General features: G+C 46.5%; 1 protein-coding gene and 1 long non-coding RNA gene across 4 annotated transcripts in view; one reads left to right on the forward strand and one right to left on the reverse strand.

Annotated features, from left to right (window-relative positions):
* MMP28 (matrix metallopeptidase 28) overlaps window positions 1–19,002 on the forward strand; it is a 26,093-nt gene continuing 7,091 nt past the window's right edge. Inside the window, exons 1-6 of one of the 3 annotated variants that reach the window (XM_083714608.1) lie at window positions 9–521; window positions 7,711–7,787; window positions 9,777–9,964; window positions 14,188–14,409; window positions 15,876–16,121; window positions 17,625–17,774. In XM_083714608.1, coding sequence (XP_083570734.1) covers window positions 414–521; window positions 7,711–7,787; window positions 9,777–9,964; window positions 14,188–14,409; window positions 15,876–16,121; window positions 17,625–17,774 — 991 coding nt within the window. In that variant the 5' untranslated portion in view covers window positions 9–413. Of the gene's footprint in view, window positions 522–722; window positions 777–7,710; window positions 7,788–9,776; window positions 9,965–14,187; window positions 14,410–15,875; window positions 16,122–17,624; window positions 17,775–19,002 lie in introns of those variants that run through there. The other 2 variants (XM_083714609.1, XM_083714610.1) reach the window with 2 other exon arrangements.
* Window positions 8,324–11,527, reverse strand: LOC310832786. Its single transcript, XR_014558439.1, has 2 exons — window positions 11,210–11,527; window positions 8,324–8,631 (listed from the first exon to the last, which is right to left on the reverse strand). It is a non-coding gene; the product is annotated as an uncharacterized lncRNA (long non-coding RNA).

The following is a 19,002-nucleotide window of genomic DNA, read 5'->3' on the forward strand; positions in this document are numbered from 1 at the left end:
GTTAATCATTAATATATATTAGAGCGAGAAAGAGAAAATATATGTTAATATCGTTTGGATCGTTGTCCTTTTTTTATCGCTAGCACACTTCGAGGTGTTTCATTAGAATCACAACGCACGGGCGTTGGCTACCCCTGTTGGATTTCTGCCTGCCGCGCAAAAAGGCGCCGAGTGGGGAAGGGGAGGGGCCCCTTCAAGCGGTCCAGCCTAAGGAAAAGGGGGAAGCCTCGCCGAGGTTGCGTTTCTGTGTGTCTGTGCGAGGGCAGGAGCTGCTCAGCCCGCCAGCTGCCTGCTTGCCTGCCTGCCTGCCTTCCTGCCGTCTCCTCTGGGCGTGCTCAGCCGGCGGCGCCGGATGGGAGGGAGAGAAGGAGGCTGAGCGGAGCTCCGGAGAGCAGCTCTCATCCGGCTGGGCGATGGCCGCAGCCCCGATCCTGGCTCTCCTGCTTCTGTCGCGGCTCTACTCTCGAGGAGACAGCGCGGGGCTTGGCCGGGCGGGGGCTGAGAGCCAGCAGGAGGCGGAGGTGAGGCTCCCAAGAGCAGGGAAGGGAGGGGTTAATGCCCAAGAAAGAGGTGCTCATGAACTCTTCTGGCTAACTGGATGCAAATGAGTTTCTGTTTTTAAAACCCGGGTTTACTCAATTTTGTGTGTGTGTGTGTGTGTGTGTGTGAGAGAGAGAGAGAGAGAGAGAGAGAGAGAGAGAGAGAGAGAGCCCTCTCCAACTTTCAGAAACACCAGCATGTGGAGAAATATTACCTTCCTGGGCACCTTCAGACTGGTGGGTTTTTATTTTATTTTAATGTGGGTGTTTCCTGCAATAATTATGGCACAACAGCAGGGCATCCTTGGTAGGTTTATTCTGATTTAGCTTGTGCCAAGATGCGTCCCCAATGCTATCATGCTATTGCTGTCTGGAACATAAATCAGAGGAATAAATGTGTGGCAGAAAGTTACAAGACTCCGGCAGGGAGCTATGAGTTATGCCCTGATGGGAAAGGAAGCTGAGTGACAGCTCCCAAAATCTGCAGACACGAACAGCAGAGAAGGGACCATAGCTCTGTGGTCAGAGCATTGTCTTGCATTCAGAAGGTCCCAAGTTCAATTCCTGGCATCTCCAGGTAGGGCTGAGAGAGAGAGCCCTGCCTGAAATCTTGGGGAGCTGCTGCCAGTCAGTATAGGGAATACTGAGCCAGATGGACACAGTGGTCTAACTCAGTTTGAAGCAACTGCCCATGTTCCTATTTACCGGTAATTGTGCCATTTATCCAGAGGCATGAGGACTGGATTCTTTTTTCATTTTTAGGTGAAGGTCGGTAGCTCAGTGCTGGAACACCTGCCTTGCTTGCAGAAAGTCCCAAATTCAATCCCTGGCATCTCCAGGTAGGGCTGGAAGAGACCCCCAGCCTAAAATCCCAGAAAGCCTCTGCCAGTCAATGTAGACAGTACTGAGCTAGGTGAATCAATGATCTGACTCGGTCTCCTATGTTCCTAGAATTCAAAGGGTGTCTGTTCTTAATTACCTGCCTAATGTTCCAGGGCAACAAATTAAAACACAATTATTATTATTTTTAAAAAACTGTTTAAAGCAATTTACAATTACAGTGGTACCTCGTGTTACATACGCTTCAGGTTACATACGCTTCAGGTTACAGACTCTGCTAACCCAGAAATAGTGCTTCAGATTAAGAACTTTGCTTCAGGATGAGAACAGAAATCGTGCTTCGGCGGTGCAGCAGCAGCGGGAGGCCACATTAGCTAAAGTGGTGCTTCAGGTTAAGAACACTTTCAGGTTAAGAACAGAGCTCCAGAACGAATTAAGTACTTAACCCGAAGTACCACTGTACAGAAATAAGCAGGGCTCTAAAAATATACCCCTCAAGTATCAAAAGACAGGGTAAAAAGGCGTTCTATTCAGCATTCTCCAGAAGCTGTACCACGAATGGGCCTGGCCTGGTGTATTTCTCCTGTGAGAGCGAGTTCCATAGTTTCTCAACTGTGTGAAGAAGTCCTTCCTTTTATCTGTTCCGAAACTTCCAACTTCATTGGATGCCCATGAGTTCTGGTGTTATGAGAGGGAGGAAATTTTTTCTCTGTCCACTTTCTCTGTGCCCATATATCATTTTATAAACTTCTTTTGTGCCATCTCTTACTCATCTATTCTTTGGACTAAGAAGTCCCAAACCATACAACCTTTCACCATAGGGGAGTCACTCCACCCTCCTTCATCAGCAACATCCTTTTTGAGGTGAGACGACCAGTGTCCAAATGCAGTCTCACCATAGATTTGTATAACGGTATTATGATACAGTGGTACCTTGGGTTAAGAACTTAATTCGTTCCGGAGGTCTGTTCTTAACCTGAAACTGTTCTGAACCTGAGGTACCATTTTAGCTAATGGGGCCTCCCGCTGCCACCGCGTGATTTCTGTTCTCATCCTGAAGCAAAGTTCTTAACCCGAGGTACTATTTCTGGGTTAGCGGAGTCTGTAACCTGAAGTGTCTGTAACCTGAAGCGTCTGTAACCCGAGGTACCACTGTAGTGGCAGTTTTATTTTGACCCTTGTGGCCCCTCCCAGCTCTACAGTCCTATGTTTTTCATTTCATTTCCTAATGATCCCTTGCATGGAGTTTGCCTTTTTCGTAGCAACCGCACATTGCATTGACATCTCCATTGAGCTATCCACTACAACCCCAAAGTCTCGTTCCTGGTCCATCACCTCCAGTTCACACCCGTGAGTCTATATGTGAAATGAAGATTGGTTACTCCCAAACAATTTAGCATCATCAGCAAAAGTGGCCACTTCACCGCTCACTCCTAACTCTACAGTAGATCCCTTATAAACAAGCTAAAAAGCACACAATACATCTGCGCTCAATACATCTTTTTCTTTACATGCCTTCCTGGCCTGTGGCTTTCTGAGCACAGCCTCTGGCCCACACCATCTGGAGAGCTTTCTTTTGTCTGTATTCAACCCATCCTCCATTATGCTAAACAAGGATCTGAGAGGCAGAGGGCTATGGAAAGGTCTCCTGTTTGTTTCCTGCCTTATGGAATATTCTATAGAAAAGGGCATTTCCTCCTTTGCAGGCTTGGAGGGAGAACAGGGTGGGGGAAGAGAGGCTGTTTGGAGTCTTAAAAGAGGCTGTTTGCTATGGCCTCAGGATCGAGGGCAGAGCCTTGAAAGCTGTCATCTAGCTGATCTATCAATTTTAATCTATCTATCTCTAAGCTGGATGCCTTCATCTAATCAGTTAAGGTTGCGCTGCTGATATCTGAAGAGCTTGTAACCAGAATTAGGCTCTGCCTGGGGGAAGAGGAGGAGATGAACAAATGTCTTCTAACTCAGCACTAGTGTGCAAAAAGGAAGAGAAAAACCTACATCATAGTGTTGCTGTGAGAACAAAATGGGGGCAGAGGGACAGTGCATACCGCTTTGTGTTTCTTTTATGCTTGCTTTTCTTAACATACTGAATGCATTTCCCCCCAGTGTCCCCCAAATTTCATGATCGCTGAAGTACATCCCACCTGACCCCTGAATTAAAATTGGGGGCACAACTTCACTGTCCCACTTGAAACAAGCTGTATGTTTTTAGCATGCAAAGGTAGAAATCTCATGTTCCTTTTCAAGCACTTTAACGACAGACATCACTGCAGTCCACCAGTTATGCTTTTCATCATCATCATCATCATCATCATCATCATCATGTCACCTCCAGCTATTTTGGGAGAAGACTTTTCCTGACCTGCTTAGCTTACACAGTGTCCTGCTGTGATTAGACAGGCTGCTTCCAGATTTTGCCATTTTGGGGTGGGATTCAGTTGCGCTGCATGGCATTTATATCCCATATTTTCTCCAAGGAGCTCAAGGTAGCGTACATGTTTCTCCTCTCTTCACATTCGAGCCCCACAACTGTGGTAATTGTACTTTACAGAGTTGTGCAAAAGTTGGCCTGGGTGGTTTGACCCGTTTTTAATAGTTCTCTTTTCTCCTAGAAAAACCTGGCAACACTTGCTTTTCAAAGTTTAAAAACAACATATGACTTGTACCTGCTGTACTTGCTCTGGTCGGACTGAATGTACAAGAGAGATAGCTGATACTTGTGTTACTGAAACATATTACATGAATTTGTATCTGAGACTGACTGATATTTACAGACTGGCTCTGAGGACAGGTAGCAGCGTACACAACACACTTGCTGCTTTCACTGTTGAAACTCTCACACAGTTGATAACTGAACTTGGGGCGAAATGCCTCAGTATATATGACATCACAAGATTCTATGCTATAGCATTAACCCTTTGCATAACATTTTGGCTGCACCATTCCCACAACAACAACCCTGTGAAATAATTTGGACTGAGAGGCAGGGACTGGCTCAAGGTCACCCAGTGAGCTTCCATGTGACTGTGTGGGAATTTGAACCCTGATCTCTCCCAGGTCCTAGTGTGACACTCTAACCACTACACCACACTGCCTCTCATTCACATGCTGGCAAATTCAGGTTCTCCAATTAAATTCAGACATATATTTTTTATCACACGTTCACGATGATTTGTGCTCATGGTGCTTTTGGGGCAGCCACACACGATTCTGCTTTCAGTACTGTTTGTTCCTGCAAAGGTTTCAGGGTAGTCACCCTGCTTCATTTCCAGTCAGTGCGAACGCAGTAACTTCCTGCTGAAATCCCATAACTCTTTCATATTACAAACGTTCTGGTTAATTTTTGTCCCGCTTTTGTTGCACAATAACCCTTCTGGACAGCAGCAATGTGGTAGCGTTGGGGAAGCATTGCAGAACAAGCTGAAGCAGAATACTGTATATCCAGAATACAGTGGTACCTCGGGTTACAAACGCTTCGGGTTACAAGCACTTCAGGTTACAGACTCTGCTAACCCGAAAGTAGTACCTCGGGTTAAGAACTTTACTTCAGGATGAGAACAGAAATCGTGTGGCAGCGGTGCGGCGGCAGCAGGAGGCCCCATTAGCTAAAGTGGTGCTTCAGGTTAAGAACAGTTTCAGGTTAAGAATGGACCTCCGGAACGAATTAAGGTACCACTGTACCAGAGGTACCACTGTATATGCAGAAAATATACTCTCTTACTACGCTGGAACTCATGGGCAGCCAATGAAGCTGAAAGTTGGAAGATTCAGGACAGATAAAAGTGCTTCTGCACGTTAAACTATGGAACTCACTCCTGTGGCAGCCAGTGATGTCCACCTACTTGGATGGCTTTAACAGAGAATTAGGCAAATTCATGGAGGAGAAGACTATGTTCTGCCTCCACGGTTGGAGGCAGCAAATACAGGAGCAATACCAGTTGCTGGCAACCACAAAAGGTGGTGGGCTTCCCATAGGAACCTGGTGCCCACTGTGAGAACAAGATGCTAGACTTGATCCAGCAGGATCGCCTTAAGTTCTTACATGCAAAAACTTGCCATTCGCGAGGGGCCCAAGGTTGATTTGGCGCTTTTGCAAACAAAAAGAGTAAAATAAGCACCAAGTAGAGTCTAACAAAGAGGAGTTTCATCAATGTCCCTAGCACTGCTGAAACAGAGGAAAGGCATGTCAGTCTCACCTTTGTCTTTTCGGTGGGTTTAAGTCAACCTTCCCTAGCCAGCACCTTCCAGGGGTTTTGGACTACAACTCCCACCAGCCCCAGCTGGCGCGGATGGGATTTGTAGTCCATAACAGCAAGAGGGTTGGGCCCCTGGCTGGGAAAGGCTCGTTTAAGAATTTCTGAGTGGTCCAGCATTAGTGAAATTGACACATACCCTCCAACATGCCTGGGAGGAAAACAGGGATACAGTCGTACCTCGGGTTACCTACGCTTCAGGTTACATACGCTTCAAGTTACAGACTCTGCTAACCCAGAAATAGTACCTCGGGTTAAGAACTTTGCTTCAGGATGAGAACAGAAATCGGGCTCCAGTGGCACGGTGGCAGCAGGAGGCCCCATTAGCTAAAGTGGTGCTTCAGGTTAAGAACAGTTTCAGGTTAAGAACGGACCTCCAGAACGAATTAAGTACTTAACCCGAGGTACCAATGTATGAGTCTTTTGGGGCCGAGCTCCCAGGTGAATCATGTGACTTGCATGAGAGCACGGCGCCCAAAAGCATGCATCTTTCAGGGCCACGATCTCGCAGGAGCCAAGCAGGACATTCCAGGAGCCCATCAGAAGCTGAGATGGCTTCTTTAATTTCCAGGATGTCCCGCTTAAAATGGGCCAGTTGAGGGGTATGTATGTTGGCAAGGTTTCTCCCCAAAGTTGACTGTTTCACAAAAGGTGAAAATTGGAGGGTAGGGCAGTGGGAAGACCTGACGTCTTGGAGATATTCTCTGCTGTGGAAAGGGAGGAAAAATCTTACCATACACTCCTGTACAGGAAGAGAAAGAGAGGACTGATCCACACAATATGATTAAAGCTTCCAGCTCCTTCACCAGGGGATTTAAAGGTACAGATACTTAGGATTTTGTTATGCCATCTCCACTTTACCTGATGAAGGACCTGCTAAGGCTGAAATGTGCAGGATTATAAACTTTTGGATATTAAACCGTTTCTCTCTCTATTAATCTCTTTTTAGAAGATAGCCTTGAAGATTTCTAATGCAGAAAGACTGGAAATCTAAGCCTAATGTTAAACAATAGTATGAAATTTTGTTACTTTTTATTAGATTTTTTGTGATTGTATTTTTTTGTAATTGTAAGCTTTTAAAATTGTTTTTAATATTGTGTCTTGGATTGTAACCCATCCTGGCACTTTAGGGTGAAAGGCAGGTAATAAATTAAAACAACAACAATAATTCCCACCCCCTCATTTTGCCTGGATTTCCCTTTTGCTGCAAGGACAGAGGAACAGCAGCAAAAAAATGAAAATAAAACAAAGACCCTCCTGTCTCCTCTCCATCCCCCTCGCCCCAGGTCTGCTGTCCCAGGTATGTGGCATCTCACATCTAGCAGGCCTTGGGGCGGAGGGTCTCTGATGATTGCCTGGCTCTCCAGAGAAATGGAAAAATTTATGGCCTCTGCTTTTTTGTTCCATGGGGTGGTGTTTATGTCCGGAATCTGGGCTGATAAGGGGAAGGGAGAACAGAGCCGGCACACAAACTCACTCTGGAATGAAGAGGCTAGGCTCAGCCGGACTGAATGGACTGTAAACCATGCCCCAAAAAGTGCTTGGAAGCTTTAGCTGTTCCAGAATGCTGCGTCCAGGCTGCTGACTGGGTCCAGTTACAGGGAGCATGTCACTCCCCTGTGAAAACCAGCTTGTTGCTAGTTTAATTTTTCTGAATGTTTTAATTTGTTTTTTTCTAAAAAATGTCCTTGTTTTCTTCTATTTGTAAATCACTTTGAGGTTTCTTACAATCAAGCAGTGTATGAATTTATAATAATACAATACAATATAATACAGGCTTCCTCAACCTCCACCCTCCAGATGTTTTGAGGCTACAATTCACATCATCCCTGACCACTGGTCCTGCTAGCTAGGGATCATGGGAGTTGTAGGCCAAAAACATCTGGAGGGCCGAGGTTGAGGAAGCCTGATAATAATATAATATAATATAATATAATATAATATAATATAATATAATATAATATAATATAATAACATTTACTGCATATTCTCTGGGCAGTAGGATCCTCTGTGCATAAGATCAACATTTTCTGACAATCTTGATCTAATTTTTAATCACCCTCTCCTTTTGATTTTAGAAGTTCCTTAGAAAATATGGCTACTTTGGGTCCATGCACCGAGGGTTGGATCCAGCTGAATTCTCAGAGGCCATTAGGTAAGTGTGGCGGCTGTCCTGTGGCTGCCACCATTGTCAATCTGGCCTTGTCCCAAGTTTGTCAATGTGGGATGGAGCATGCAGAGACAGACCCTTCCTCCTTCTTCCATTTTATTTACCTATATGTCCAGGGCTAGCCAACGAGGTGCCCACCAGAAGTTGTGGACTACAAGGCCCATTGTCCCTGGCCATTGACCATGCTGACTGGGGCTGATGGGAGTCGAACAACATTAGGAGGCCTACAGGTTCCTGCACTGCGGCACCCAATGATGTTGCAAGGTCTGAGGGCACGAGGGCACCACCTCGCCCACGAGTGCTAGTGTTGTGAGAGAGGGAGAGGAGCTTTTCCCCATGAGCATTCTGGAGTTTTGTACTTGTCTAGCTATTGGGATGCATTAGCATTCATGTGTCATCCGTGGGGGAGCACTGCTGAATAACCCATAAAGCAGAATAAACCCACCGCTAGGGCACTATTATTGCGCCAAGGCCTTGTTGCAGAACACGCCCACAATTAAACGCCTGTCTGGAGGGGTCCATAAATTAACACGTGCACATTTTATTAAAGCGTTGCCTCCCTGCTTGCTGTCTCTTAAGACGCGGAGTGAGTGGGCTGCCTCGGGAGGACAGAGCCAGGCAGATTCTGGAGGCCTGCATGTTGGCTTTACTTCAACTGCTTTAAGACATTCTGCTTTAAGACAGCTGCGTTGGAATCGCAGCTCCCCCAACTCTCAAGCCTGGCCCATAAAACCCATCCCGTTCTGCTCAGCCTTGCTGCTCTCTCTCTCACTCGGAGCACAGAGTGAGGCCTCTGCTCTGTCGTTTTCCCTTGTATGGGCCTAGCCTCCTGTGGAGGACAAGATCTGTACAAACGTTGCAATTCGGGCCCGGCTGGAAGATTCCAGAAATGCCATTGCTGCATTCTGGACTCCAGCCATCTTCAAACACTCCTTCTGAGAATTTATTATTATTATTATTATTTAAATTTTCTCCCTCCGCCCTTATCCCACTGTCGCCGCCAAAGCCCACTATTGAAAGTACTTCCCTGTTCAAAAAAACAAATGCCATAAAGTTACATTGAGTGTTCCAGTCATATGACGCCACTGCTTTACGGCAGGGTGAAGGGGACAGTGAGATGTAGTGGTTAGAGCACTAGACTAGGGTCTTGTGGGGGCAGATCAGGGTTCCAGTCCCGATTCAGCCATGCAGCTTAGCTGGGTGACCCTGGGGGCCAGGCCCTGCCTCTCAGCCTAACCTACCTCACAGGGTTGTTGTGAGGGTGAAGTGGGGAAAGGGAGAAACATGTGCACACCAACTTGAGCTGCTTGGAAGAAAAGGTGTGATATAAATGTAATAAATAAATTTTTCACCCGAGCTGCCAAGCAGCCAAGAACCTGGGACCTTTTGCATTCAGAGGGTCGCCTCTGTTACAACTCTTCCCCCCAAAATTAGGCAAGATTCTAGTCCTCATGGATCTGGATAAAGGGCTAGTTTAAATGGGAACATGGGAAACTGTCTTATCCAGAGTCAGACCACAGGTCCATCCAGTTCAGGATTGTCCACACTGACTGGCCAGGTGCCCTCCAGGAATTCAGACATGAGTCCCTCCCAGTCCTCCCTGGAAACACCATTGGGGATTGAACCCAGCGCCGTCTGCATGCAAAGGAGATGCTCTACTGCTGAGCCACGGCCCATCCTTCAAGGTACAGCCCTCAGTTCCTCAGGGGAACTTGTGGCCTCTTGCATCCCAGGTGAGAATCAGACACAGGCCACACACAACCCATACATTTAAAGCACATGGCTTCTTCCCCCAAAGAATCGTGGGAACTGTAGTTTGTGATGACTGCTGGGGTTGGAGTTTGGTGAGGAGAAAGCTACTGTGCCCAGGAATCTCCTGAGGAAGCCATGTGCTTTAAGTATGTGATGCGGATCTCAACCTAGAGACCTAGACCAACAAGCATCATCGGCCAACCAAGTCCTCCTCTCTTGCAGGGAATTCCAGTGGGTGTACCACCTGCCCCTCAGCGGTGCCCTCGACGCCTCCACCATCCGCCACATGAGCCTCCCCCGATGCGGCGTGAATGACCTAGACAGCCGATCCGCATGGAAGGACAGGGTGGATTCGATGCTTTCGGGAAGGGCGGTCAGGAGGAGGCGCCGGAAACGGTTCTCTCATCAGAGTAAGTCTTTCTGGGGTTTTCCTCTGCTGTTGTTTTAAAGCAGCACTTTCCCCCTCTCAGTGCCCCTCTTTTCTGTGCCCCGTGCCACAGCCTCTGGTGTGGTGCAGCCTGCTTTCTCTTTTGCTCCCCTATCCCACCCCGACTTCATGCAAATCCAGGATTGTGATGCAGCACTACAAATCCTCCAATGATGGGGCTGCATGATGACAGCCTTATGTTCATATGTACATAGGAAGATAGTGAAAATGTCCTGCTGGTGGCCAATGTCACCGGACTTCACTGTCCCTCCTATGGCACCAGGAGTATTCAGTGGCTGAGTGTGCTTGACTGTGTTAGGCTGCAGGGTCAGAGCCATTGCAGCCCTCTGGGGAAGGGCTGTGACTCAGTGAAGGGCATGTGCTTTGTATGCAGAAGGTTCAGTCCCGGACAGCATCTCCAAGCAGGGCTGGGATTATTTTGTGCGTGAGAAACCTGGTGATCTGCAACCATTCAGTGCAGACAATGCTAAGCTGGACGGACCAGTAGTCTGATTCACTCTAAAGCAGTGGCTCCCAACCTTTTTTTGGCCATGCCCCACCTAAGCATCTCTTAAATCCTGATGCCCCCATCCCTGTGACATATAATTCTTATTATGCAAAAAGTGAACTCCTTTTCACGTGGAAAAAGGTAAAGGTAAAGGTCCCCTAACAGTGAACTCCAGTCGTGAATGACTCTGGGGTTGCGGCGCTCATCTCGCTTTACTGGCCGAGGGAGCCAGAGTTTGTCCGCAGACAGTTTTTCCAGGTCTTGTGGCCAGCATGACTGAGCTGCTTCTGCCGAAACCAGAGCAGTGCACGGAAACGCCGTTTACCTTCCTGCTGGAGCGGTATCTAATCTATTTATCTAATTGCACTTTGATGTGCTTTCGAACTGCTAGGTTGGCAGGAGCTGGGACCGAGCAACAGGAGCTCACCCCGACACGGGGATTTGAACTCCCGACCTTCTGATTGGCAAGCCCTAGGTTCAGTGGTTTAGAAAGCCTAAAAAGCCATTGACTGGTCTAAACAAGCTTCCAAATAGCCCCCCTTAAAAATCAGATTGCCCCACATTGGGAACCACGGCTCTAAGGCAACTTGCTGTGGTCTCTACAGACTCTCAGTTAGAGTAGCTGCTTACCCACTGCCAAAAATTAAGAACTGCATCCCTCCCAGACAGACGTCAACCAGGTTTGCAGCACATATTGCTAGATTTTTATACAGGACTTACAGATGCAGAATTAGAAGTGATGGCTATCATTTCAATAAAAATACAACTCATAACAGTGGAAGATAATGACCAGGAGAGCTGTGTGTCTGCACAGTTTGCTGTTCAGGCACTGTTGATGGGTGACTTCAAGGCCCTGGATACTCTTCCTTGGTCACTCCTGGAGCTTCCTGCCTCCCAGCTGAGCAGTTTAAGGAAGCCTCCCTGCCCCTCCAGCTTGTGTGGGCCAGAGTGGTGTGGGGGCTTGCTCAGCTGGAGGGCTGGGCAAGGTCTCTCGCCTAAGGTGGGAAGAAAGAAGTAGCCAAGATACATTCCAGACAGCATGATATAACAGTATATCACGATTTTAGCTGCTGATATACAGTGGTACCTTGGGTTACATACGCTACAGTTTACATACGCTTCAGGTTACAGACTCCGCTAACCCAGAATTAGTGCTTTAGCTTAAGAACTTTGCTTCAGGATAAGAACAGAAATCGTGTGGTGGCAGCGGCAGGCCCCGTTAGCTGGTGCTTCAGGTTAAGAACAGTTTCAGGTTAAGAACGGACCTCCAGAACGAATTAAGTACTTAACCCGAGGTAACACTGTATCACGTTGTTGAAAAGCATATATCACCCAGCCCTGTTGTCAAGCAGGACACCTTGCCATGCTAATCCTTGCTAAGCTTGGCAGGTGGGAAAGACTGGCCTGGGGAGACCATCTTAAAGACCAGGCAGGTTTGTCAGTCTTCTGGGCGTTCTGGTTCTTCTGAACCATTTAGGATGTCATAGTTCACAGCCAGCACTTTGCACCATGAAAGCCGCAGGCAGGATCTTGCTTTTAGGAGCAGTTAAAGTAAGCTCTGAACAATATTCTTGTGCATTGGGAAAATCCAGGTGCTGGGACTGGACTTTCCCTGTTTACCAGATCCCCTGCCTGGAGATCTTTCCTAGACAGCCGAATGAGCAGCTGTGCTTTAGGCCAGCCGTGGGAAATGTAAAATGGGGAGATTAGGCAATTGCTCTAGGAGGCCTCAAACTGTGCCTGACAAGGCAGCATCTGTTCCCGACGGCGGGGGAAGAAAAAGCCAGGGCTCTGCGGCCCAATTTGCCTCTGTGTTGTTTTCACATGTCTGTCCTTTCTGACATGAAGCAGACCACTCTGTTGGCACGACTCCCGCATTCTCGCACCCTTCTGCAATTAAGCCTAACTATATGTCAGCGGGATAGCGCTGTGTAATGTAGCAACAACTTGGGTGACTGACAGCTTAGCACTTAATGCAAAAGAATGTAAGAAGACCCCTGCAGTTGGATCAAGATCAAAAGTCCAGCACTCTGGTCTCCTGGTGGTCAACCAGGTGCTCTAATGGGCAGGGAGAGTCTGATGGGTGTTTGTTTTGATTCAGGAATAAACAGCAGGTTTTCCGGGACACACACAAGAAAAGCATCTTGGATCCTCACTTAGAAATCACAGGACAAACAGAAGAGTTTTGCACCAGAAGGACCTCTGGACCAAACCTATCTTAGCTCCATCTTAACTGCTTCTCCACTGCCCTCCAACTCACTCCTGCAAAGAAACACACCTGGGATTGGATTGGCATTTAGAAATATGTGTATCTTCCCTCTGGGAACATGACTACAGCTTGAATCCAATCCAGGGATCCTTGAGGGCAGCGCTCAGATGTTTGAGTCATGTTTCAAGAACGGAATTTAATCACTGCGATTGCTTTGGGGGGAGTTAAAACAGGTTTGCACCACGCCCAGGGTTAGGTGTGACTTTTCAGCCCTGCTGCGGGTTGCAATGGGAGATGGGAGATTTTTTTTTGGGGGGTGCACAGAAAGTCAGGAGGCCACAACAATTGTTTGCTAGCCTGCATTAGTCATTTGAGGCTGGGGGGCGGGGAGGACCAGTTTATGTTTACCATTTTATAAGTCTTCCAGCCCAGTCACCTAGAAACATTTTTTAATCGCTGCAGGAGAGTGCCTGATTACATGTCTTGACAAGAATCAGGCTTTTGACAGGCACTGTGTCCAAGGGAATATTCTTAAAATCTTAATAACAAGTTTATCGGCATGGAGTTTTTATTATTTCCCAGAAAGTAAAATTCTATGATTCTATGATTCTCAGTAAGAAGAGAGAGTTATTTGTTTCATGGTTCTGTTAAAAAGACAAGCAATCTTTGCATATTATTATATGCATGTGCCCTGTAACCAGCACATAAACAGATAAATGATAATGATAATATTATTTAATTCCCTCCCAGCCCCAATCAGAGGTATTCTAGGTTCCCTTGACATCTGCCTCAATAGTTCTTGTGAGCTCATTGTTTATCCTGTGTCCTAGCAGGAAGCCAGCCCTCCCCTCAACAGAGAGGAAACATTTTTGTAAAAGGTTTTCAAGCTAAAAGAATATTTTATTGTCTCTTTGTCTGGAGTTAGGAGGGGAGAGAAGTCTTGTTCAGTTCACGTTTAAAAGGGAACCGACCTGATTTTGCCATTTCCAAAACAACACACAAACTGAAACACAGCCGTGCACACTCCTCCGAATTTTGCAGTGCAGTTATGCAGCTGAGTAATGGATAGGGGAAAATGCAGATCTTAGGGTACAAGGTGTATAAAAATTCAGATATTAGTGAAAACAATGCTCAAAAATTCATTAGATCAGGCAAAATTGTCTTGCAGAAATGTGTGTGTTAGGATACATTGAATACAAAATTGTGTATATTGGGAGGGATTTGCACTAAAATACTGGTGGATTTTCATGAGGACTTCAAATGAGCCTTAGGAAGAACTTTGTGACAGTAAGAGTTGTTTGACAGTGGAGCGAACTCCCTTGGAAGGCATTGAACTCTCCTTCGTAGGAGATTTTAAAGCAGAGGTTGGATGGCCATGTGTCAGGCATTCTTGAGCTATGATTCCTGCATTGCAGGGGGTTGGACGAGATGACCCTTTGAGTACCTTCCGACTCCTCCGATCTATGATTCTGTCTCTTCCTTTTTATAGGTGGCAAATGGTACAAGCGACACCTGACTTACCGAGTGGTGAACTGGCCCCGGTACTTACCTGAGCAGCAGGTGCGCCAGGCAGTGAAAGCAGCCTTTGAGCTCTGGAGCAATGTCTCCTCTTTGGTTTTCTGGGAGGCTGCAGGGGATCCTGCTGACATCCGCCTGACCTTCTTCCATGGGGACCACAACGATGGTGTGGACAATGCCTTTGATGGACCAGGTACTCCTGTCCTCCCTTTGTAAGCCCTTGGAAAAGGGATGGCAAAGCCCTGGCTTGCCAGATGTTGCCAGGTTCCTAACGTCCATAATCCTTTGTTGCTGGCCAGGCTGGCTGATGCTGGTAGGAGTTGGGAGTCCCACAACACCCAGAGGACTGCAAGTCTCCCACCCATGCCTTGTGGAAGGGCAATGGCCCAATAGTGGAATAGTCCCAGGTTCAATCCCTGATAGCATCTCCAGGTACAGTTGGACCTTGGAAGTCGAACAGCTTAGTTTCCAAACGTTTTGGCTCCCGAACATCGCAAACCCGGAAGTGACTGTTCCGGTTTGCGAACTATTTTTAGAAGCCGAACATCTGATGGGGCTTCTGTGGCTTCCTGCAGCCAATCAGAAGCCGCGTTCTGGTTTTCGAACGTTTTGGAAGGCAAACAGACTTCCAGAACGGATTCCGTTTGACTTCTAAGGCACGACTGTACTTCCAAGTGTTTTGCCGTTCATCAGCAGGAAGGTTTGGTTTGGGGCTTTGGTGAAATGGGTATTTTACAGTGTCTACGACAGTTAACCAGATTTCCAAATATGCCTCTGGACCCCCCCCCCCAAAAAAAGGTTAGGGACCCCTGATCATTTCTTTTACAGTTGTACTGTTTGAGTGCTCAAAAACAACAGCGCACAAACAGGACAAAAAAGAAATGAACTGTGCATGAATAAAATAAACAGAAAGCTCAATTCACTTTTACAGGGATCATAATAAAATAGATTTCTCCAAGGGACATTTTGGACGTAAGAGTCACAGGTTGATAAGGTAGCCTCGCCGCAGGGAGGCATGTGAAGTGCAGTGTGCTAGTTTTATTTGCATATTGATGGAGATCACACAACATCAACATGGTCTTGTTTTGAAATCTCTGTTAGAACCCTCTGTGGTGGACTCCCCTTCACTGGAAGTTTTTGAGCAAAGGTTGTATGGCCATACATCGGGGATTCTTCAGCTGTGATTCCTGCATTGCAGGGGGTTGGACTAGATGACCCTTGGGATTCCTTCTGATCCTAAAATTCTGTGATCCAATTAAATGCTCAGGCAAAGCAATCCCCCACACCCTCCCAAGCCAACCATGCCTAGAGGGACCCAATGCAAACTTCCTGTGTTTAGCAATTTTGAGTCTGACTGCAGCTTCTTGTGAGGAATGGCAGGATTTGAATCAATTTCATTGGCCAGGAGAACTACCACAGGGTCCAGGGTTCGAGATTGCTTCACTTTTTAAACATGATTTTTGGCATGATTAGCTTAATCCATGCCTTGCATGGTCTCTGTGGAAAATGAAGGGTGGTTTACGAGTATTTTTGATAAACAGAAGGAATCATTTGGTCTCCACGAAGACGGGTTGCAGAAAAGAGGACTCCTGCCTTTTAATGTGTGGATGAGACCGCTGCGCTTGGGAAGTCTAATGGCATCTCCTCTCTCACCCCCAGGGGGCGCCCTGGCACATGCCTTCTTCCCCCGCCGGGGCGAGGCTCACTTCGACAACGACGAGAGGTGGTCACTGGACAGCAGGAAGGGCCGCAACCTCTTTGTGGTGGTGGCGCATGAGATCGGCCACACTCTGGGCCTGGAGCACTCCCCTGTGCGCAGTGCCCTCATGTCCCCTTACTACAAGAAGCTGGGCAAGGATTTTGTCCTGAACTGGGATGACATCCTGTCCGTCCAGAACTTATACGGTAAATGTGGTTCACTTGTGATTTATTGTTATTTTCTTGTTTTTAAATCTCACCTCTTCATCCAAGGAGCTCCAGGTGGCGTACATAATTCTCTCCCCTCATTTAATCCCCACGACAAGCCTGAGAGGTAGACCAGGTCACAGCCAGTAAACTTTATGGTCAAGTGGGGGATCGGAACCTTGGTTTCTTCCAGGTCCTAGTATCACACACTAACCACTACACCCCATTGGCTCTCACCACTACCACATCCTGTTTTCTTAAGGAGGAGGAACACAGATCCATGGTTTCTCAAGTGGGATGATGCTGAACTGCTGTAAACTAGGGATTGTTTGACAGTCGCACCAATTGCCCTGGATGGTGGTGGGTTCTCAGCACAAAACTGTATGGATATACGTATATAATTTTCCACACCTTTGTTAGGGGTTTTTAAGCAGAGGCTGGATGATCACCTAGCAGGGAAATCGCAGCAAATAGATTTCAGGTGGTTGGAAAGGATGAGCTTTGAGGTCCTTTCCAACCGTGTGAATCATATGAATGGGGATGGGAACTAGGGATCTGGCAGTATTTGTGTCTCTCAGGCCACCTTCATCCCATACATTTAAAGCACCATGAAACCACTTCAAACAGTCATGGCTTCTCCTAAAGAATTCTGGGAGCTGTAGTTTCTTCAGGGTATTGAGAGTTGTTAGGAGACTCCATTATTCCCCTCCCAGAGCTACAATTCCCAGAGTACCCTGTGAAAAATTAAACCACCCTGGGAGTTGTAGCTGGGCGAGGGGAAGAGGGGCAGCCAAATAACTCTCAGCACCCTTAGCAAATTTCTCATGATTCTTTGGGAAAACCCATGTGATACTGTAGTGCTGTAAACGTACGGTGGGGGGGTGTCCTCAGTTTCTAATTTTTCCATTCTTATGTTCATTTCCACAACATTTTGCAGATTTTCTTTTAAAGTCCTCATGAAAAAGCACCAGCATTTTAGTGCAAAATTTCTGCTAACACTCACATTCTTGTATGCAATTTTGCCTAATATAGTGCATTTTTATGTTGCTTTAATATATACATTTTTGTATACATTACTAAGAATCATAGAATCAATGAATTGTGGAATTCGAAGGGACCCCCAAGGGTCATCTATCGCAAACCCCTGCAATGCAGGAATCACAGCAGCTTAGCTGAGAAACCGCATTGCAGAATTCAGAAGAGTGTGGATTATGAAGAATGACTGTGTTTCTTATGCAACTTTACCTGATATATACACAAAGTGTGCCCTTCGCCTTCTGCTTCAACCCTGACCCACCCTGAGCCTGAAGTCTGGGACAGGTTGCACAGCTAAATACCACATATTTGCATGGACCCAGATTTAAAAATTTTATTTCTAGCCTGACAGTACACTGCTTCTGAACATGGAAGTTCGACATAGGCAGTGCCCATGAGCCCTTTCCAAGAATAGACACTCAAGCCCAGTGACTGTTTTGATGGAAGCTTGTGATTTCTTTTTGGCAGGCAAGCCTCCCCGGGGGTCTGTGGTCCAGCTCCCAGGAAAATTATTTGCTCACTTCCAGGACTGGAGCCAGGATCTTGAAGGCACTGAGCACCAGGGCAGTGACCACAGTTCTCATTACTGCTGGTCATTCTTTGATGCCATAACCATGGGTAAGATAAGATAGTGCATCAGCTGGAGAATGGGTGCAGGATGGTGGCCAAAGGCCAAACTTGGACAGTAAAATTCCTGTGGAGGCTGTCCTACTGCATTAGGCACAGCCTTTCAGAGTTGTTTTGATTGGATTAAATACTTTGATTTTTCATTTCTTTTCACCTATGGTAGAATGACCTTTCTGGAGTTTGTGTCATCATCATCATCACCACAATTTATTATTTATAGCCTGCCCATCTGGCTGGATTTCCCCAGCCACTCTGGGTGTCTTATTTTGTACCCCACCCTGCTGTCTAAGAAAGATGGTTTTTAAATGCTTAGATAAAAAAGTGTAAATGAATAATGCTCCTTAACGGGTTTTTCAGCAAACCGTGATCCTAACCCCACTAACCGGGGAGTAAGCCCCATATGTTCAATAGGGCATATTTCTGGGTAAACATTGTTAGGACTGTGCTGTAAGAAACTTTGCACAGACTGCTTTCTGGGGCATATTCCTAAGGGAAGCCAAATTCCAATGGATCTTGAGCTACACAAATTGTCCCTAAACAAAGTTGTGTGTATGTTGTGTCAAGAGAAGGGCACTTTAAATTTTGTTTCCCTGCATCAGTTTTTCTGTGGAAAACTGCATGGGAAGTGTGTGGTTTTTTTATCCCAGTATTTTCCATTGGTTGGGATGAAAACATTCCCCAAACAGAGGACTCTGTTGGGAATTTCTGGGGGATAATTTATGCCCTGTTCTGTTTTTAGAAAGAGAGCACTATAACCACTTCAGACTTCTTCCCAGGATCCATTTGTGTTGGAGTTTCTTCCACAAGTTTCATAATCTTTTTCTACCTAGAAAACAACAAACCCAACCTATAAAGGCATGTTTGCTACCATGCAGGTGGCAATATCCTGGAAGGATTATGTTTACTTCTGGGTAAAATCTACAATTGAAAGTGCACTTGGGGTAGATTCTACTCTCAGGACATGATCCACTGGGGCAGATTCTGGGGTGGGGTGGGGGTATTTTCAGAATTCCAGACAGCTCCCTGCCCCCCCCCCCCAGTCAGCCCAAGCAAATTCCTCAATCCGCTATCAGAGTTGTATAGTTCTGGTTGCCTCATCTCAAAAAGGATATTTAATGGTTCAGAAAAGGGCAACCAAACTGATCAAGGGAATGTCATGACTCCCATGTGAAGAAAGGTTACAGCATTTGGAATTTTTTAGTTTAGAGAAAATGTGAGT

Source organism: Podarcis gaigeae, assembly GCF_964106915.1.
Source record: "Podarcis gaigeae genome assembly, chromosome: 15".
In the NCBI taxonomy this organism is placed as follows: domain Eukaryota; kingdom Metazoa; phylum Chordata; class Lepidosauria; order Squamata; family Lacertidae; genus Podarcis; species Podarcis gaigeae.